Below are 23332 nucleotides of genomic sequence, written 5' to 3'. Positions count from 1 at the left end.
TTCCCTCGTTCCCCGTAAATGGGGGAAACCTCCAAAAAAATTACAAATTTAAAAATCGCTAATTTTCGAAATTTTTTCAATTTTTTTTAATAAAAACTGCCGTAACTTTTTTAAAAATGAAAATATCAATATAATTCTTTCTTATATAGATGCATGATGTCATTACCTATCATTTGGTATATTTTTTTTATTAATCTGACTTTTTACCTGCCNTTATATAGATCTTTCATTCGACATACTGTTTTTTTAAATCGGACCATTTCCCTAAATACAGGGGGGATTCAAAACATAAAAATGCATATAGAAAGTAGAACTTTTTCAACGTAACTTTTGAAAGTGTTCCGGAAGGTCTGACACTTTTATATATATCTTAAATTAAAGCTAATGTAATCTACTTTATTATGTAAAAAAAAATTTTCAAACTTTATTTTGTCTTCACGGTGAAAATGGCTACCAAATGCTATTATTGTGTGAAAATTTTCGATTTTGTATTTTCCATTTTTAACTTTATTATGCTATAACTTTTTGAAAAATGTATGAATCATTACAATTTTTTTATGAGAAGTAGTATTTATATAGATCTTTCATTCGACATACTGTTTTTTTAAATCGGACCATTTCCCTAAATACAGGGGGGATTCAAAACATAAAAATGCATATAGAAAGTAGAACTTTTTCAACGTAACTTTTGAAAGTGTTCCGGAAGGTCTGACACTTTTATATATATCTTAAATTAAAGCTAATGTAATATACTTTATAATGGTAAAAAAAAATTTCGGACTTTATTTTATCTTCATGGTGAAAACAGACATTAAACTTAATAAAAAAAATACGATTTTTGTAAAAAAATTCTTTTTTATATTTTTAACTTTATAATGCTATAACTTCTCGAAAGATGTATGGATCAATATAATTCTTTTTTTTGTAGATGCATGATGTCTTTACCTATCATTTGGTATATTTTTTTTATAAATCTGACTTTTTACCTGCCTACAGGGGGGGATTCAAAATGACAACTTTTTCACAAAAAATTGACTTTTTCAACTTAAATTTTGAAAGTGTTCCGGAAAGTCTGACACTTTTATATATATCTTAAATTAAAGCTAATGTAATATACTTTATCATGGAAAAAAAAAATTTCGGACTTTATTTTATCTTCAAGGTGAAAATGGCTACCAAATGCTATTATTGTGTGAAAATTCTCAATTTTATTTTTTACATTTTTAACTTTATAATGCTATAACTTATTGAAAAGTGTATTGATCAATATAATTTTTTTATGGGAAATACTATTTTTTAATAATCCCTTTTTCATTCGACATACTTTATCTTAATCAGGATATTAATAAGGAACTAGCAGTTTATGAAGCTTTTGGAATAATCCACCAATTTTTTAAAATTAAACACTATCTAAAGATTTGCATCGAAGCATTTTTTTTTATAGTGATTTTAATCACTGTCAGATATCATTATACTTGATCCAACTATGCCACGTCACCACTGTGCCGCGACCCCCCTGTGCTGGGTTTTTATTTACTTCTATTTATAAGTGATTAAATATTTTTTATGTCTATATATTATTTCTTATAAATTTAAGAAAAATACTGGTCGATAATAACTTTTTAACCAGTATTTTGGAAGCTATTAATAACTAAACATGTAGGGATACTATTTATTATAAACCGCACAATTATTCATAAAATAAAAATAATTTTGAAATTTTTTAATTATATCTAGTTACATATAGTATATTATTAGACATGTAATACTGTTTTAGGTTCATTCCTTATTCCTTATTTTGGAAATTATTAATTTGTAAACATAATATCACTAAAATTAACCTAAAAAATTTTCAAAATTAACTTTTTTTTGTAAGTAATTAAGTGGATTATAAATATCGAATTACTCTGTATAAACTGATCCTGAGATTCGAGCTATGTTATTTTTATCATTATGTATTTTTCTGTTGTGCTACTTTTTCCCTACTTTATAATAATATTCATAACTCCAAAACTATTAGTCACTTAAATATATATATATATATATAGAATTCAACCTAGTCAAAAAATAAAAATAAAAAATGTCAAGATTTTTATTATTTTAGGAAAAATTTAGTGGTCAAAGATAAATCTTTCACTCTGAATATAAATCAAAAAATTTTCAAAGAAAACTATATAAAATAATCTCGACGTTATTGAGCAAATTAAATTAAAAAAAAAATTTAGTAAATTTTAAGCTCACGATTAAAAAAATTATTATGCTATTTTTTATCAATATAAAAATATAAATACTTTGCAACTCGGCATCGAAAATCATTTTAACATCTGTATTTAATTTTATTTATAACAGTATTTATAATGATGACGATTGTCTACTATTTTGAAGATTTTTCCAACGTTAATTAAAACTTTCTTGTCATTTGTATTCTATCATTTATAATTCTTAAAATTCTTTTTAGACGAAATCATTATGATTTATTTAAAAGTTGGTATATTTATATTATCATTAAGCTTTATTTGCGACACGCAGGTAACTTTTTGTTTACTATTCAATATACATAATTATTAAATAGATTTTTCTTTAAATGTAAAGAGTTCTGGGCTAAATGCAAATGACATTGCTATCTATGAAATACTTATAAAGAATTTTTATAATACACCAAATATTATACAGACTTATCTGAATAACGTTGGAATCGTAGACAAATTCGCTATGTTTAATTGGAACGGTAATTTTAGCATTTATTTTAATAATAAAATAATTAACTACAAATCGTAGTAATAAAAAATTTATTTTTGAATATCGTTTTTTCATTAAAACTCAAAACGTCATCTTTTAAAGAAATTTAAGACATTTTGTGGAATTTAGAACATTTTGAACTTACTGAAAATTTAATATATGTTACATATGAAATCATGTATAACTATATTGGCATTTGTTGTATGTTATAAAAAATAAATGATGCTTTATCATCCGAACATAATTAAACAAATATGCTTAATCTAAAATTTGAAAAAATGTAAAAGATATGTATTTAATTTTTTTTATCGCAATTTTTTTGCGATGCAAAGTAGTATCCAAGATTTTTTATTATGGTAGGTTAACATAAATAAAAAAAATTTTGTTGTAATACATAAATAAAGTAAATTATATTTTATAACTTTTTGTTTGAAATGATAAAATAAATTTTTGATGACTTTTTAATGGTTTTAATTTAATAGAACCATCAAATATCATGATCGATAAGTGCTTGAATATTTTGGCAGAAACAGAAAAGAGTGGCGATAACGATAGTGAAGTAAAAATAACAACATAATTAATTGTATTCAAGTAGTAACATTATACAATAATAAATTTTTATGTATTATATATAATTCAAGCGCTTTTTCACTAAATTATATATCTTTAATTATTTTAAGTTTGAGAGATTGACAATAAATGACGTAAAAAACATCACTAATATATTTCACGAAAAAGATGATATGAAAAATGGTGTATTGAATAAAGATCAATGCTATTCCTTAATTGATGATCTTTACCACACGGAAAATAATATAAAAAAATCACGTTTTTACGGTGAAGATGCAAGAAAAATGAAAAAAGCATTTGAAAAAAACCGTAGTAGGTCACGAACATAACTTAAGCTATTTCTTTTTAATGAGGCCTAAGAAACAAGGGTTTTTTGCCGTAAAACATTAATATAAGAGTTATAAACAGAAAATTTTTTTTTTTATTAATTTTTTTCTAAACAAAATTGTTTAGTAGTTAGATGTTAAAGTTCATTGAAATTTTTTATGATTTAATTTATTAATAACTTAAAATAAATCATATAAAAATAAAGTGTTAAATAAATAAATAAACACATTCTAGCAAAATTAATTCCTTCTCGGCTAAGCAATTAAACTATAATTTGTTAGGGTAGCAAAAATATACACTTCCAAAGATCGCATTTTTTATTAGTAAAGACCTAATCGCAACACTTAAAATCGAAATTACTTATAATTACTTATAAATGCTTTAATTAGTATTTTATTGTACATATTGCTTAGTATAAAGTTTATAACTAAATAATTATAAAATATTTAAATTTATCACACGTAAAAAAGTTTTCTAAGAGTCTAAACTAAAAAATTAACAAATGATGTACGGTAACTGTTACTAACAAAATTCTAAAAACCAGAAACGTTATTAGGAGAAAACAGGTCGGTTTAATAAGATCCTCTGATAGGGATTGTAAAAATTTATTCTTTGTATATTACTATGCTTATTACAATAAATATTTAATAATATTAACAATAAAGTTATCAATGGGTCTAGTAATGAAGGTGTTATGTAATAGGTATTTAATTAGGGTTGTAATTAGGAGTGTAGCAGTATATTTACATATATTTTTTTTTTGTGGAGGTTTGGATAATTATTTTAATTTAAATAGAATTTTACAATACTTTTTTTTGTGAACTTTTTTCTTGTTTATTACTCTTTTAAAAATACCATTTTCAATAAAAAAATTAGTTTGTCGCATTAATTTTGAGGAATAGAAACACTTTAGCCAATAAAGTGTGTGGAATTGCGTCAATACTTAAACAATTGTCAATAATTTATGTACCTCTAAAAAAATGTTCGACGGCTACCCTCTTTGATATTATAGTTTTTTCGACTAGATTGATAAGACGTTATCCAACTGGATGGCACTCCATAATTTCATCGATTATATTTTTGTAGTTAAAGTGTATACTAAAAATGTTGTTGAATATTATGGATGCTGAAACAGTTAAAAATTGTTGAGATGTAAGTTTGAATATTTAGTGTGTACCTCAGAGTATTGAAAACTATGACATTTTCTTTGGAAGGATATAATAGTATCGGAAGTAACTTTAGCGTAATTAAAGATTGGTTTGAATAACAATTATTTTACTCGTGTTAGGAAAAGGATTGTATCTAGATGATTATTTACCAAACAGATGTTTAAATGCTCTATAATAGTAAGAAATGTACTTATGAATTTATTGATAGGATATTATTGAAATGTAGCTTAGACTGCAAGACAATATGCAATACTCACTAACATACGACTGTTTACTATAAGGATAAAACATGCACTGTTACTATTTAGTTTTTTTTAGCTTCGATGCGAAGCTGAGAAGGTATTAATTTTACTATGATGTGTTTTTTTATTTTTTTTTTACAATTTTCTTATTTTTTTAGATTGTCAACATTTCAACCTAGCAGAAGTAATGAAAACAATTTTAAAAATTAAAGCGGAAGCTAGCGGAAAAAAATTTAATTTATTTATGCTAAATGTTGAATAGTAATTAAATAGTAACTATTATATTAATAATATAATAACAATTTTATTTTCGGTTGATATCAAAATATAAATTACCACAAACAAAAACTATTTTATATTATATTACACAGTATACGCAATATTTACTAATGATAATAAAATATTGTAATTATAATATGAGTGTAAAAATGTAATTAAATTGTATCACGATAAATAAATTGATAATTATATTTTTAATGATGTCATTATGTAAAAATATTTAATATAATACAATGAACAAAACGACAGGGATATAATTGTCTCAAATATTAATATACCATATTATCAGCAAACATAATTTTAATTATTTTAAATAAAATAATAATTATTTTAATTATTAGATATAACTATAATATTTGATAAATACTCATATTTGACTTTTAAAATACTACAACGCCGATTAATTATATTAGTTTTTCAAAATTCGATATTTTTAAAAATTAAGGAAGAAAAGTCAATAATAGTAAAAAGGCGCGTCATAAAACTTTATGCAAATCGTCGTTAAGGCACAATACCTTACATCTCACTATTTGGCAAAAAAGGGTTGGAAAATTTATATATTTTAATTTTTTTTTAAATCACTACACATGGTGATTCATTAACCTTCTTATTATTTTAATTTATTTTCACACAATTTATGTTAATCAGCTCTTATAATATTATATAATAAATAATTGGTTTAAAAAACCACAATATAAACAAATAGTGAAACTCTAAATGTTCTACGTACTCCGTAAGTATATTTAAGACTGACATCATTCTATTTAGTGGAGCTTTTTTTTTTTTTCATAATTAGATAGACTGAATATTATATAAAAAAATCACGTAATTTGGTGTTACTTAAACTGAGTCTTTCTAAAAGTCGTGGAGCATCGATTCTCACAGTAGACTATGAAACGTAAGCAAAAAATTTCCGGTCTTTCTTTTAAAGAAATAACCATTAGAATATTTCGCAACACTTTCCCTCCCACCTAATTAGAAAAATATATGCATAAATTCCAAAGAACTAGTCCAAAAGTTGCTATGACCAGTTATTTTCGATTTTTAAGCTAGTTAAATATTATATATTTTGTCATTTAAAAGAATTAAGCTGACGCCCTTATAAGGTATAAACCGAAAAAGTACTTAATAATTAATAAAACAAAAAAATATTCGAAATTAATTTTTTTTAGAAAAATTGAGCGGGTTATATTAAATAAATCGTTTTGTATAATATATATTATAATAATAATTTTTTTCCAATATAATTATTTCAAAATACTAACATTTAAAAAAAATTATTTACTTACTAAATAATTTAATTTCCTACCAAAATTGTAGATAAATACAAATAAAAATGATAATTTGTTTTTTTTTAAGAGTAAAGTTGTTGATTCTTTCAAGGGTTATTTCATATATTAATAGCAAATTTTGTCTGAGCCACTAAGACATCTATGAGGCTTAACTGACTAATAGACACTTATCGCCATGTTCGAGATTTAGTTATGAATCACTGACAAAAATAAGAAGGAATTACGGGGACTCAGTGTCAAAAATGTTAGAAAATAATATGGATTGCTATATGATAACAATGAAATGATATATTTTAAGGCGAGGGAAAATGTTAAAATATATCATTTGTCTATGTATAGAAAAAAAATCATTTTCTTAAGGAAATTAAGCTTGTTTCAATTAAAAAAAACACGCACTAGCGGATTTTATGTAGTTTTTCCTTAGCACAATACAGAATATTTAAATTATAATCAGACTAATAGTCATTAAATCAGATTTAAGTTATAAATACCAACAGTGAAAGTTTGTACAAAAGTATCAAAAAAAACTTTATACGTTACTTTGATTTTATCTACATCATTTATAGTTTTACTCTGTACGATATTTATCGTTTAGGTCTTGATGTTTGTTCGTATTTATGAACCACACAAAATATTACCGCTACGATGCTATTTTAATGGGAAGCTTGATCGTTAATGTGAATCCCTTCCTTGCCTAAACTTGATATGATATTTGATTAGAAATACTGAAGGTCTATACTTAACTTCTTTAGTATAATAATGTTAATTATATATCATTATGCCCTTTAAATTAATGAATAAGTAATAGTGAAAATACTTGAACAGTTGATACTAACATTTATAATGATAGACATTATATGTATAGGAACTTCGCGTGAAGATAATAAAAGTTAAAAAAAAAAAAAATCATTAGAAATATTTAATCGATAATTCGTTAATTGGGTTTGGGTTTCAAGTTTATATTACCACGAGGGCTCTCAAATAATAGAACCGACACACTGAATAATACTAAATATTTTTTTACTTCCTGACTGAAATATTTTTAATTACCTCAAATTCAGTATAGTGAAAGTACAATAATGATTTTAAACATCAAAACAGTAATCAGTAGAAATACCTAAATGTTTACAAAAGTTATGTGCACAACATAAACTAGCTTACACTTTGAATGAAATGGCGGTAATTGTAAATTCGGTGTTTATCTCTGAATATTTAGAACATGTTATTGTATATTAATAATTTCTGGACCTTATATGCGTTTCTATCATCTTAAATACAAGTTCGAAGTAAAAACTTGCGCATATATCTCAAAAAAATGCTTTTAAAATTACCCCACTTCCTTTCCAAATCTTTTTTTTATCTTTGTTATTGTTCCAAAATCATTTTAATTATATCAATATTTAATCTAAATAAAAATGATGAGGTTCAGTATCAATATATCGTTTTTAGAAGAACTGAAAGTTTAATTAAATTCAAAACTCTAAAGGCATAANCTGACTGAAATATTTTTAATTACCTCAAATTCAGTATAGTGAAAGTACAATAATGATTTTAAACATCAAAACAGTAATCAGTAAAAATACCTAAATGTTCACTAAAGTTATGTGCACAACGTAAACTAGCTTACACTTTGAATGAAATGGCGGTAATTGTAAATTCGGTGTTTATCTCTGAATATTTAGAATATGTTATTGTATATTAATAATTTCTGGACCTTATATGTGTTTCTATCGTATTAAATACAAATTCGAAGTAAAAACTTGCGCAAATATCTCAAAAAAATGCTTTTAAAATTACCCCACTTCCTTTCCAAATATTTTTTTTATCTTTGTTATTGTTCCAAAATCATTTTAATTATATCAATATTTAATCTGATGAGGTTCAGTATCAATATATCGTTTTTAGAAGAACTGAAAGTTTAATTAAATTCAAAACTCTAAAGGCTTATAAATATTTTTTTAATCGAAAAAGAAACACGACAAAAAATGCGTTAATTCCTTCTCGTGTTACATTATTACACAACTACATTATCAATTTATTCTTATTTCTTTATATAAATACCAAATACACAAAATGTTAAACGTAAGTATCGTCCATTTTCTAAAAAGCTTAACCTTTTTAAATTTTAGTTAAAATTTCCAAATAATATTTTCTAGTGAACATTTTTACGTTTTAATAACGTAAAGTTTACTGATCGACGTTTTATTGTTTTATTTTACCGCGAGCGAGACTGAGTTTGGTGCTCGCAAGGTGTCGTGGACACATTTTAAACATCATTAATTCCTAAGTTTTTTTACGGTTTTGTCAGCTATTAGGTACACAAAACACGCTGGTCGTGACTGACATACTGTTGTGACGTCGATCAAGTGTCCTGTCGCACGAAAATGTGTTTGCTCAATTAATACATTCGTGTCAATAACAATATTACATTGGATGATAAAACTGTTTTTCATAATCGACCAAACTAATTACTTTGTAATTATTTGTGCACTTCTAGAGCAGTACAATAAACATAATTGGTCTCGTATAATGGTTTAGACTGCGCTTTACCGTCGCTACCCCGATAAACAATGGGCTGGTGCGTTGCTACTCCGCTGAACAATGAGGCGGCACAACGTAATAATGTACAATACGATTTCGACATTAACATACGGTTATTGTAGTATTTGGGTGTGTAGTAATTAGTAAGCACGGGCAAATGCACAGAACCAAGTTTATTAACATATAATATACCAATTACCGACTGATTAACATACACATGACATACTAACAGAGACGGCCAGCAACGCGGTAATAACACGGTGAGAGTAGTAAAACCATAAAATAACATTGCCGCGAATACGTGAATGATAATAATATGCATATATATATATATGCAATAACGTTTGGAGAGACACCACCCCGTGGTCAGTTTAAGCGGCTCGTCCCGACCAAGGCCGCAAAATAATATCGCGATAACCACCTCGCCGGAGTTCCTGTGATCGTTGGCCATCGGTCGGTATCGGTGCCTCGGGCTCGGGAACACCGCATGCCACTCGCCGCCACCGGTCGGTTTCGCAAAACGCCGCCGTCCGGTGAAACTGGTTCGCCGCCGCCGCCGCCGCCGCCGCGTGTACGCGTTACACACATGCGCTCGCCGTCCATTCAGTACGGCGTATACACCGGTTGTGCGCGCTCACGTGGTGTGTCCGACTGACGGTCCGCGATAGACCCGACAGACTGAAAACCGTTCGTGTATTAATAATTTCTTCTCGGTATTTTTTTGGGGTTTTTCTGGGATCGTGTGAGTGTTAAGAGTGTCCGGAGTTTTGTTTAATCGCGGTCGTCCGGAGAAAGTGCGAATATCAGTACAGTGTTTTTCACCGCCGTAATTGCACTGATGCGTGCCAGTAGTGGCTGTCCAGCGGCAGTGGCGGCGTTTGCTCGTTACCGATGTCTCTGTGCCACAGCCTTTCACGACCGAGTCCAAAGCTTCGCATGAAACATGGCACAGATGTCGACGGATGAATATCGCCGACGTAGGCGCACCGGCGCTGACGAGCAAATGCCGTTCCCGTCCGTTTGTCGTTTAGTCGAAAAGTACACGATGCTTATCGAACGGCACCGTCAGAAACAAAACGGACTGTTGGTGACCGGATCGAATCGGCAGCCGTTGTCGCCAATGTGCAAGCCGAGACGTGCCGCCCAGACGATTGACGGATGTTCGTCCGATTATTCTTCAATGCCTAAATCGACGGCGCCATCCAGTCCAGCGTTTAGCGACGATTGCACCATGTGGAACCAGCTGATGGACGATGAACCGTTGGACGACGCGGAACACTATCAGCAGCGGAAACAGCAGGGACAACAGGATCAAGAGGTGTTGCGAGCAAAAGAACAGCAACTCTGCAACGGCAACGACGACGGCCGACGGCGGCTGAGTTGCGAATCGCTGAACGGACCCGGTAAATAGTAAAAAATATCATTTGAACGTGTGGTTGAAGCATATGATCGTCGGCGGCGGTTCAAACGACAAGGGTGGGGAGGGAGAGACGCGACCACGTGCTCGTCACTCGTTTTTCACACGACCGCAACTTTATTGCATCGCGAAACATTAAACGCGGTTTTTTCAAAAATCACGCCAAAATCGGATAAAATTTGGCACATTTTACACTTTTCAATCTTAAATGAAAAGCTTTACGGTCGTTAAACGCATTTTGACGGCGTGACGTTTCTCGTATAAAAAAAAAAAACGCGTGCTAAAATGTAAATGTAAAAAATGTTGCACACTTTTTTATGAGTTATGATAATAACAATGTTGACGAAATTGCTGTTAAAAACACATTCGCCTTGCTCTGTCAGCGTCAATGAAAACGTATTTAACTTTACTTATATCTTCCCAGTAAATAGCTTTGCTTTTCACATGCATCCGATACATTTTCCAGCGGTTGCTCACGGCGCCCACCGCTAATTTAACTATCAAACATAAAACTCATAAAACAGAATATTCAACTGAGAACCGAGTCTGAATTATCTACTTATATCTGTGAGGCATTAAGTTTCTAGAACACCACAATAATGATAATTTATTAGTATTTGGATTATTATAAACTATATGCGATCAGACCGCTAAAAGCGCTAACCACATACTTACCACCGCTTTAAGTTACACAATGTACCGATGTACATAAAACGCTTCCACATTGTGAAGCTGCTTTTTATAAATTTGATTACAATTTATGAGTCCATAGGATTACTTTAAGTGAATTGAAGTAGGTTTTAAGATTATTTCGGTTTCATGGCAATTAAGATCTACAACTTATATGATATGACTGTTTCGTTATTATAAGTAGTAGCGAAAGACATCAGATAATATTAATACGATCTGACGTTGTTCAAAATACTTTTATTCGGAGACCAAGGCACTTTTTTTAACGTTTATTAAAATTAAAAAGAAATTTAACGGTAAAAGTTATAACTTTTACCTCTACGGATACCTTTTGTAAAAATATAGAATAAATAAAAATATTTATTGAATATACAATCAATAGTTTTGTTAGCTTTTTTTGATTTATTACATTGCAAAAATAAAATTTTAATTTGTGTATTTGAACAAAACATACCCAATAAATTTAATAAGAAAGAAGTATACCATTAGAAATGATGATAGTAACGCATTATCATAATAAAGTCATTATTTACGTTTTTTTGTTGGTATAAATTAAATTCTTTGAAATTTCGGCGACGCCGTTATAGGGAAATTACATGCAAAATTGTAATATAATCGTAGAACAAAATCCGATTTTTTATTACAACACAAAAAATATTGTTTTTGGCAAACAATTTACGTGTGGGTTGTCATTGTGGGTTGCTTATAATAGATTTTTCGATATTCAAATGCAAAGCATAATTTATGATCCAGTAAACCAATATAATTGTCATGTTTTGCTGTTAGAGGAATAGTGAAAGGATTGAGGCACTTAAATATTTTACGTAATTCGGCCTGTACATTTTTTAAAATTTATTTTATTTGGTAATCTAAAAAAATTGAGAATAACTTAAATCTTTAATATAATGAATTTGAATCTAACTAAACTAATTAAATTAAAGCTCAATCCTTAGTAATATGCCACTTAAATGTACGGAATACAACTAATTACAACAAATAGTCGGTCCAACTATTATATCTAGTTAGAATACTAAATAAATGTTCAAATATTTTTTATAGTTCAACTCTTTGCCTTAGTTCTCTTAACAATATAATCGTTTTGTCGCTAAATTAACCGTAATTGCTAATCGGGCCTACAATGTAGTTTTTCCGCATATAATCATAGTCTTACTATTATTTATTACATTTTTATCAGAACACCAGCTAACATTTGGCATTTGGACATTGGTTTTTAGCGAATTTATTAAAGGTTGTCGAGTGACATGCCTTAGAATTTTAGGCGCTGTAGAATAAAATGAATTTCTTAAACACTTTTTCATTCTTGAGTCAATCAAGCGTTTTTGTGGTTGGTGAAATGTTTAATCTAAAATATTAAATTGTTAACCGTGGTTCATTAATTCAAATTTTCACTTAAAAACGTTCTCTGGTATTAATAAATGTTAAAGCGAACGTTGGAATCCGAGAGGGTGTCTGTACTTGGGTCGCATACAAATTGTTCATTATACGTCACATATTTGGCGAAGACCATTTTAAGTTCACTGCCTTTCGGTGAAACGACACGAATGACCAACTAACTGAATCTAATATTTTCCGACACCGAGACGACGTCATAAATAACATTTTCAAGAAACATATTTTAATTGTTGTAAAACTGCGTCGCTATCGATTTATGTACATCACGTGTGATTTATTAACTTCAAAAATATCATTTTCGCGTCATACGACCTATGCTGGAAATAAGTCCATCCGCATAAATCTAAATTATACCGTGTCGTTTGTTATGAACTATGAAAGTTATCTGACATGATTTACTAAGCCACATGGACCGCAGTCCTTAAAAAACTATATCCTAATTACTGTTATTGTTTCAAAAATTAATCCCAGACCGGGCGAAATTAAATTAACTTGGTGAATATATTAACATTTATTTTAATGTTTTCTACACAATGTTTCATAATTAATGCGATTTTCGTGAGACGTTGACATTTTACTACGAGCTTACTCAAATTAGTATCCTAATAAATTTCAGGAAACTTATTCATTATCTTCATTGTTGTTTACCGCGCTTTATAATTTAGATACCTTGCTTACTGCTATAAACTTACCACCTCTATAAACGCCATACAGTTGGCCTCTTGTATTTTTTAGCTAATAAAATAAAATCAACACGGTCGATAACTGTCAATTGGTAACATGATATGTCTTGCTTTTAATGGAAATATAAAACGGATTTTGTTTGGTGAAAAGTTTTATAGGAAAACATAACAGACTTATGGCCTATAAAAATTTCCCTAGAGTATAAAATAACAATTATTGTTTGACAATTTTATTACGCAGCACAGCTAGTGTTGGTATTAATAAGCGCCTTGCTATAATAGTAAGATGAGATTTATATCAATAAAACAAAATCGTAAAACTCGGTCGTTTAGTTAAAATCTGTTCACCGAATTTGTGTCGGAATAAAACATTTCAAAGGAGTAGTCTAATTATGTCATTATAGTACAATGATAATACGCTAATTAGCTACTGTTATTAGTACTCATAGGTGTAGTGTAAAAACGTAGGAAACACTATGAAAGTCAGTTTCGAAGGTCTCCTTCTGACGTCATTGATGAGCGGCCTATTGTACGCGATACACAATAAATATCTATTAAACAGCTTTTTTGTCAATGTAAGACTAAATAACTTAATAGTTATCTGAACATTTTTATTTAGAGTATAGCTGTCATGGTTCTCTGTAAGTTTTTACATTGGGTGTGATCAGACGTTCTATTTGAACGCATTTCAAATCAATTTGGTCCGGTTGAGGTTGGCCTGTAGAAAAGTTACACGCCAAAGTTATATATTTGTGTTAGTTATGCTGTCGTAGAAAAATAAAAACTCACATAACAAGCCATCTATTAATATCACTTGAATATACCTAAAAAATGGAAAAAAAATAATGAAATACCTCGAATTCGGAAAACCCGACTTGGTCAATCGATTTTCATTAAAATGAATAACACACTTAAAACTAATTGGATACCATATCAGTATTACTACGGTAAACATTAACAGAACGACGTTACAAGTAAAAGATAAATAAGTTAAAGCAATCACAAGTTTACAATCTTAATAGTTTTTCAATTGATTAGCAAATATAATAATGTTGTAGAAAATTTGTTATGAAAATTTTAATTTTGATCATAGAAAATAGAACAAAACTCTACAACGCACTGATTTGCGATAACCTTACATATTTTGTATCGCTCTTTATGGATTAAAAATACAAAAAATCACAATGATTGATTTTTATGGGAATAATATTTGACAATTTTTAACTCCGTTTATGTTTTCGAATATTTTTTAATAGTCTTTTCCGATGATCGAAAAAAAAAAAACAATTGTACTGGATAAATGTTTGTAAATTTGTGGAACGACAAAAATGTAAGCACAATCAAATAAACAGTTATTGATTTGTACTGGAAATCTTGTTTTGTCGCAATTGAATTGAATTCTAAACCGTTTGAAACAAGTGAAAATAAATTGCACTTGGAAAATGTAATATTTGTATTATTGTGTTTTTATTTTCTAAGAAGTTTGTACATACAAGATAAATATTATTGCTGTATGTGTCTTTTGCAATGCGTTCTGTCGGGGGCGAAAATAAATCTAAAAAGAATGGACCTAAGTTTTATTGCCAAAAATAATACACACTTCTCTTCCCGTGACGTCACCCATTATAACGGATTGTCCAATTTAAACCATCCGTCCTTTGCGCGAGTTTCCTCCGTACGGTTGGGCTGGTAACGTGCACTGAATAATATCGTTTACCGGCACAGTCCTCGCCAAACTTAATATCGACACTCATACACACACACTTTTAATATGAAATTCCTATAGATAATGTGCGTTTCACATGTCACGCAGCTGTGTTTTACACGAGGTCACATCGGGTCAATCATATTTGCCCGTTTCCATACTTACTGCGTTTGATCGAATCAAAAATCCCCAAGTCTGCGCATATTTCATTGTAAATATCTAAACCCTTAGAATGAACAATTTTAGGGCAGTTCAGTCAACATTGGTGTTTCGTTGTCTACAGAATTTCTATGCATTTGTAACGATTTTTTTCTCGCCTTACTGAAAATATATTCAGATAACTTGCCAATACAATTCATTTTGCATAATAATTTACAAATGATCAAGTAGCTTGAAATTATTTCACATCTTTTCGCACAATGTAATTGGTGTAGTAGTTTTTTTGTTCACCTAATAAAACCATTAAATCATATTGTTTTTTTTTTTCATGACAAACAAATTAAAAAATATCATATCAGTATAAAACACGCTAAGTAAATACCATTAAAATAATCAAATGAATAATCTTACGCTTGGACGTCTATGGACTTGTAACTGTAATCATATTGTTGTACTCTGCTCTCGTGTTAATGTGTTGCCAATCAATAGTCAATCTATACGGTTAGGTTGACATTCACCATTGTGCGACTAAAAAACTATATAATCCTGAATAAAATATATATGTTGATTTACGACGAAAGTACATTAAAGTGTATTTAATATCGACTTAACGCGTAAGAGCAGCTTAATTTTCAAATATAAGGTGCGCTGAGAGTAAAGCTTTTTTTGATGATTTTAAAAAAAAGTTTTTCCATTGGACGCTGTGTGCAACGACTCACAGTTCATTACCCATTAAGAGTACCGTGTCCGTGACCTCGATGAATGACGATAATATAAAATAAAAATAATAAACGTTATCAAAGTATTGCAGCACATCGAATCCTGTTTAATACCTATAGGCTTACGTCAATCGATAAGCACTGTAGAGGTAAATTTTTTTTATCTCCGTCATTAAAGAACTATTATCTTATAGCTGCTGAATAAAATTTTATTTATAGTAACTTTCTGTTTTTAGTGCAAATACTTCTAGAAGGTAATAGAAAGTGATTAATAGTGATGATTAATTCAAGTCTCAGTTTATATAACAGTTTTCCACTATTTTCAACGTATTCACTTTTATGAAAAACGTTTATAATAAAATGTTTTTCACGATAACGATATTTTTTTATTAAACTTTTCATATTTAATTGTCTTGGTAGTATCAAATTTAACAAATGGGGTTTTAAGTATAAGATTAAACAATATATAACCCGTGTTAGACTTTTCAAATATTGTATAAAAATATGATTAAATTATAAATTTTAAGCAATTTTACTTTTTTTTTATATATAAATTATACCGATTACTTTTTATCTAACAAAGAGTAAATGGAATGCACCTGTTGTACGCACACCTATAGTTAAAGTTTTCATTTATTTTTAGAGCCATAATCATTTCATATAACTGAATATTTGGATGCTTTATTTTTATTTTCAAACTATAGTGAACGATACATTTCTGTCAGTCCAGTAACGTAAATTTTTTGAATTTTTTAGGGGGGTCTATTTTAATCAGTTAATACTAAACGACGCGGTGATTTTTTTTAATTAAAAAAAGTAAATAAGTAAAAAGACCAGGTTCAGATATAAAACAGCAATATTTAATGTATTTTTGTGCTTTAAAGCAAAAACGACGAACAACACTTAAAAATAATGAACAATAATTTTTTCCTGATTGCTTTCTTACTTTAAGAATCTTTAAAGTAGTCCACCCACCGCCCTTTTGTTGTCCATATTACATGCCATTATTTCTAATTATTATAGTTCAGTTTTCATTTTTTGTCGGCTTTAATTAAACTGGTAGCTTATGGTGTTCCCGTAAAAATGTTCGAATTATTACTTAATATTATTAAAACAGCATAAAATGAAAACCCACTAGTACAATGCAACAACTTTTTATTACAATAATTATATATCTATTAATTTTGTTATTTGCGCGCTGTTTGTTTGACTACGTGACAGAAACGATAAAGAAAAACTAATTATTTTCAAGTATAAAAAAACTTACACAAAATGTTTAAATTAGTGACCATTTAAAAGGTTAATGAACATTTTTTTATTTGAACATTTGGTATTTACCAACCAAAATGATTCACCTGGGGCGTCCTGATTACCCAAATCGAAACATTTAAGTGAACTTTTTCCTTTAGTTTATTTAAACGGCAACATATTTTTTCACGAGTAGTTTAACCACTAACTTAGCCTAGCAAGACTAATTATCCAAAACGACACGTGACCGAATTAAACTGTCACTGAATTTTGGATAGTTCATAAGTATGCCGTTTAGATATATACGGATTCTTAGTTGGAACTACCCTACCATTTTGTGGCCACCTGACTTCCTTACTTTCCTCACTATCCTTACCCGAAAACGTGTAAGCAATTACACTAAAAGTAATAACGTTACAATTATATTGTACATGCGAAGAATTTCAGATAGCCGTTTTGGTATACACGTTGCTATTTGTTCCGGCCATTGCACATAAACTTGCTCACATATTTCAAAATAAAAAAATGTTTGGTGGATATTCAGTCGCACAGTCAAGTTCAGATGTTGTACACTTGTTCGCAATATGTATAATTCACTTACACATTATGTGCATAAAAATTCATTCATATTTCATTTACGGTAAATTATTAAGTAATCTTTGGAAAACGTATTTCACTTTTAAACATTAAAATTTGATCGTATTTACCCGTACTCTGTATGTACACATGCCACTATGATATTGCTATACTTCAGAAGGACCGTATTTACTATTTAATCAAGTCAAATAAACACAAGAGAGTCCTTGTTGCATCCTATGAGTTGTTGTTAAACTCTCGCGTTTAACAGAATAAAATAGGTTACGTTGTTTGTGGCGCTTCAACTCATTCAGCCTTAAATTCCAATTATTTTTATTTCCATGGCGATCTAAAGTACATGCTTGTCCCAATAAAGTACTCGTATCTTGAAACGTAGAGCATAACTTAGTTATACTAAAATAAATAACGAAAAGTATGGCCGAGTGTATTTATTCATACGAATTCATGGAAGCTTACGAGCTTACAATCTCAATGGGTCGTCGGAATATTATTAGATAGAAATATTAAACATATGATGTACGCGTTAAAAAATTCACTATGTCATAATCCGGGTCCTACATAAATTGTGTTCACGACTATAAACGACGACCTTAACGCCAATGATAAACATAAAAAACGTTCTATTGTACCCAAAATACATTATCCACAAGGAAAATCGTTGTGCTCGAAAAGTGCACTGTGAAGTATCATAAAAAGCTTGTACTTTAATGTACCATAAATCTTTTAAATAAGGTATTTTATAACGATTGAGACACGAACAGAATTTTGATTACGTTTCATACTATCGACCTATGCAGAAATACAGAACGTCATAATAAGGTTATGTTTTGAAAGATTCAAAGCCATTATTGGTGCTAAATATTATTAATTGTGTCTTAAAGTATGTACGCGTTATAAACGGCTCTTTGCCCCACATAGTTTAACTCGGTAACAAACGAATTCACCTGACGGAGACTCCAAAACTTTGGCGGGTTTAGCATTTTATTCTTCGTATACCTTGAACAAAACTCGCCGTAATCTTGTCAGTCAAACTAAATTTGTTTGAACTATTAAATCTCTGTTGTTGTTCGCGTCACTGTGATGACTCCAACGTTATGATAAAACGTTTATTCACTTTGTTAGTCTTAATATTATTAGTTTCAAAAGCACTAATTTATAATAATGACTTTGCTAAAGCGTTTTACTGTCAAGTTGTAAGCAAACTGCAACACTCACATTGTTCGTATATGATGTATTCGACTATGATAGTTGAACACTTGCAAAAAAGTTTAAATTATACGCACTAGTACAAAAACATATTTCCTTTCATGTAGGTGTACAGCCGAGTTCATGAATGTTTTTATGTATGAACAGTAAAAATTTCACAGAGCAAAAACATCGGTCGTAAAACAAAAAAATGCGTTTAGGAATTATTTTTAAAATTCTGTTACATTTAAGGGAACTAAACACTTATTCGTGGTTCATGAGTTTTCAGTAATAGAAAAATGTTTTTTAATCATAAAGTTTTATATGGTTATTGTGGCCGTTTGCCGTCTTGCTTTACAAAGAAAAGTATTTTGTTTATGATTGATTAAAATACAGGACTGACAAAAGTTTACGTTACGCCCAACCTCGTCTAAACAACGTAATAAAATATAATTGGTAATGCGAACTTGCACTTAGAGTTTTATAAATCGGAGTTAGTTTGAAACCCAATTATATATTCAACCATGTATATTATATATTATGTTTGTATTTATTTGAGAACAGCTGTTGCTCAGCTTTGTGGTCGTATTTCATTTTTTCTACTACGTCTGTTCCTTCATTTATTTCTATTTTGAATTTTTTTAAATCTCAGAGGATATAAGTTTTGCTGATAAACTTCACACGTTCAAATTTTACCGACGTGATTTACGACAAAACTTTTCTATTTTTGAACTTTAAGCGTTTCTTGATTGTAAATTTATTTATCGTGGTTCGCAAATAGAATAAATAAGACTTTATCCACATGGTGCAATAAAAATATTTGTCGAAAATTTGAGAAATAAAATATAACTGACATAATACAAGTAGAAATGTTCACAAAGCATTACTATTGCTGACAGGTATTATTATTTACATATTGATTTTTGTTAGATAATTTTTTTAATTTTTAAGTTTTTTCTATAACTTCTGATACAACAGTATTTTTTTAGATTTTTAACTGTTAGAATAAAACACACCTTTTATAATGCCCACGATAAAAACCATACAGTTTTTAACAAACAAAAGAAGATACAATAAAATGAGTATTAATCATATAGATACTGGCAAAAACATAATGCGCATTGTAACAGATGTATAATTTGAGTAAAAAAATACCCACCAACCTGATAATAAGAATTTTATTTTGACGTTTATGATTTGTAAAGGTTTTTTATTTTCACGCAAAAAATAACTGTTGTAATGTGCCATATTATCATCTGATTTAAATGTTGTATTTATAATGTGAAGTATAATTTGAAATGTTCTCTAGCCATCATGATTAGAAATGCATCAAAAAGTTTCATGTAGTAGTTATGATAACTACTGTGGCGGACCATGAAATTTAATAAATAATATTTTAATTAATAACACTATGAATTGGTGTAGAACCTTTCACTTAGATATATTATTATTAAAAGTATAATGATTTGTTAATTCCAATCAGTTTAAGACCCCTTCTAAAAAAACTAGTTATTATTTTCTTGGAATATTAAAACTTGAAATATATAATATGAAGTAAAATTAATGTTAGATATTGACGTTTTTCTGAGAAAATTACTATGATAATCTCAAATAAAAAATAATATATTTTTTTTTTTTTAGAGAGAAAGAAAGATTTGTTTTTTTTTTTTTGTATTAAAACAATCTCAGTTGGCAGATAAAACGGGATAATACGTTTAGAACAAGTGATTCTTTTTTTTCTTCTTTGAAGTAGGGTAAAAATATATGGGCAGGAGTGTTATGATGAATACCTCACATCTTACAGAATTACTTTTTATAAGTCTCTACGGGACGCTCAAAAACCGTGTTATTGTGCTCCATAAAAGTACCAATCATAAAGTTAACGAACTATACTGACATTGCACTGACTAAATTTATAGCATATTTCTTTAAACAAAAATATTGAGCTTCATTATTTTTATGTATCATGTCACATGACTTTTTTTTATCATAAATGTATTTACTCACTGAAAATTATTCTTATAATAGAAAATTTCATTAGATTTGCTCTCGTTGAAACAATTTGAACTAAATGAGTAAAATACTTTTACTAGGCTTGAAACTCTAACACAAAAAAATTCGATTTTTCAATGATGAATAACTTGGTTTAATTTTTTATCAAAAATATTTGTAAATACAAATATTCATACTTTGAAAACACATGTAACAACCGTATTAATATTATAAGTAGTTTTTAAAATAAATGATTAGAATTTCAAAATTTATTAAATAGTATTTTTATATACAATACAAGATATAAAAAATTAATTTTCAGCTGCTTTTGATAAAAACTTATTTAATAAAAATGTATTATTTACATAATCTTATTATATTGGTTTTTGTCTCGTCGTGCTATTTAGTTTTAATCACTTTAAAAATGATTGAATCTTTAAATAAGTACTTTATAACCATTTATTTCATAAAATATAATATTATATTTTAATATATTAATATATTTATATTCGCTTAGTTATAAATTATTTCCTGTTTTTAATAAAAACATGTAACCTAAATATTTAATTATCATTAATTTTATTACAACAACATTTTATTACATTTCTGATATTCAATTTTTAATGTATCTTTTACAGGAAACTAGAATCATATACTATATTGTATAATATATTTATTTTACTTGACTACATCATAAATTAATAAATACTAATATCGCAAAAAGAATAACTAGTATTTAATTTATTAAAAAATATTATAATGCTCTATTCTATTTAATGTGTTTATTTGTTTAATTTATTGGCTTATCAATAAATGTTTTGAAAATTTAAATTATTTTTATTAAAAAAAAAAAATGAAAAATAGATGCAATGAATCAAAAGTTCTTTAATGTTAACGCATATTTTATCGTATAGCTTTACTCAAAAAAGCTACATATATGACATTGAAAGCTGTGTAACTTTACAATACAACGTATTGTTCCTATTTTTATCATTTTAAATAACTGCATCATTATATGAAACTTTATGCTAACCGATACGCATTGTATCCATAAAGAGTGTCTTTGTATAGACCATAACAGTATACCTTCATTCTTTATGTGTAATTTACTATGATCGTTTTTATTTATACTGCACGAGAGCAAAAGATGAATAGTAAGCTATAAAAAATATATATATATTCTTATATAGTTTTCTGTTTTATTCGATACGAATCGTAAAATAGTATTTTACCGACAAAAATAATTTACTAGGTTATATTTTATGTAGCAAAAATTCAACATCGATTTTTCAACACCATAATCTCCTTTTGTATGACCTAGGCCAGCATATTTAATTTTCTAGTAGTTACATCCTGCCAAGAAACAAAATCTTCTATGTTAACTTTTAATTATACATAAATAACAATGTATGACTACTAAAAATTTAAACACAATTATCCTTTTTTTTCTTTTTTAAACATTTTAAAGGAAGTAATTTGCAAGTTTTTTATCATCTATATTTATAATATAACATAATTCGGGTAAGTGTTATAAGTGAAATATGAGCTATACTTTAAATAATGTTCTAAATTAATTTTTCCTTTTGAAATGTTGCAGCAAAAATATAAATGCTTCTTTCTACTAAAAATTTTAAATTAAAATCTGTCGAAACCTAAAGAAATTACATTTTTGTTGCAGTCAAATTGAAGCGACGATTAAACTTGGACAGTTAAAATCTATTATTTTATTGTCGTATCAATATACAACACTAATAAAATGTATACGAGTAGTATAAAGATACACAAAATATTTGCTTACAAAAATTAAGTGATGAGATCTGTAAAATATTTAACTGCACCATGTTTAACCACCATTAAAAGTACTTTATATCATACAGTATACAACTACTTATAAACATTTTTTTTATTGAAGTAAATCGTTTATTTAAATTAACTAGAGTTCATTTGTATTTAATACATATATTTCTGTTCTTAAAGGGTCACAATAAAATATAAAAAAAATTGTAACTAATTACTTAATTATTTCAATTAATAACTAAATATTTCATCTTAAAACTCATTTAATCCACTAATTTTAATCTGAATTCATTAAGTAACTTACTCTCTTAGGCTTATACATATTTAATCACTTCATTTTGAACGCATTAAATATAAAATCTATTCAATGACAAAATGTATGGAATTTTGTAGTGCTTAACAGACTCATACTAAATGTAGTGTAAATAAGTTTGTTCATAACAAATTATAAAATGTGAGTTATTATAATTAATAAAATTTGTTTTGTTCATATGACAAGAATAAAAAAACTGAATTTTAAGAGTTAATAATATTTTTTATGAAAAATAATCTTGCTGAGTTTAAACTG

The 23332-nt window shown here is 28.2% G+C and overlaps 2 protein-coding genes across 3 annotated transcripts in view; both read left to right on the top strand.

Moving 5' to 3' along the window:
- Positions 1-2339: 2339 nt before the first annotated feature.
- On the top strand, positions 2340-5511 carry LOC126905997 (uncharacterized). 2 transcript variants are annotated; one of them, XM_050686224.1, is made up of 5 exons: positions 2340-2529; positions 2593-2728; positions 3222-3298; positions 3420-3625; positions 5206-5511. In XM_050686224.1, the coding sequence occupies exons 1-5, from the start codon at positions 2470-2472 to the stop codon at positions 5255-5257; spliced, it is 531 nt and encodes a 176-aa protein (XP_050542181.1). In that variant the 5' UTR covers positions 2340-2469; the 3' UTR covers positions 5258-5511. The 2 variants fall into 2 exon arrangements, with proteins under 2 accessions (XP_050542181.1, XP_050542180.1); XM_050686223.1 differs by having other exon boundaries at positions 2345-2529; positions 3420-3621; positions 5206-5507.
- A 4242-nt stretch (positions 5512-9753) lies between these two features.
- LOC126905969 (uncharacterized) overlaps positions 9754-23332 on the top strand; it is a 135694-nt gene continuing 122115 nt past the window's right edge. Inside the window, exon 1 of the mRNA XM_050686178.1 lies at positions 9754-10562. Coding sequence (XP_050542135.1) covers positions 10103-10562 — 460 coding nt within the window. The 5' untranslated portion in view covers positions 9754-10102. The remainder of the gene's footprint in view (positions 10563-23332) is intronic.

This window comes from Daktulosphaira vitifoliae, unplaced genomic scaffold (assembly GCF_025091365.1).
Source record: "Daktulosphaira vitifoliae isolate Bord-2020 unplaced genomic scaffold, ASM2509136v1 Scaffold_4, whole genome shotgun sequence".
Taxonomy (NCBI): Eukaryota; Metazoa; Arthropoda; class Insecta; order Hemiptera; family Phylloxeridae; genus Daktulosphaira; species Daktulosphaira vitifoliae.
This window is presented reverse-complemented; position numbering and strand designations above follow the sequence as displayed.

Excerpts from the sequence above, each read along its gene's own strand:
- LOC126905997 (XM_050686223.1), top strand. The coding sequence starts at position 2,470 with ATGATTTATTTAAAAGTTGGTATATTTATATTATCATTAAGCTTTATT. Across the intron at positions 3,299-3,419 it reads GTGGCGATAACGATAGTGAA|TTTGAGAGATTGACAATAAA; the intron begins GTAAAAATAACA and ends AATTATTTTAAG. Across the intron at positions 3,622-5,205 it reads AGCATTTGAAAAAAACCGTA|ATTGTCAACATTTCAACCTA; the intron begins GTAGGTCACGAA and ends TTATTTTTTTAG.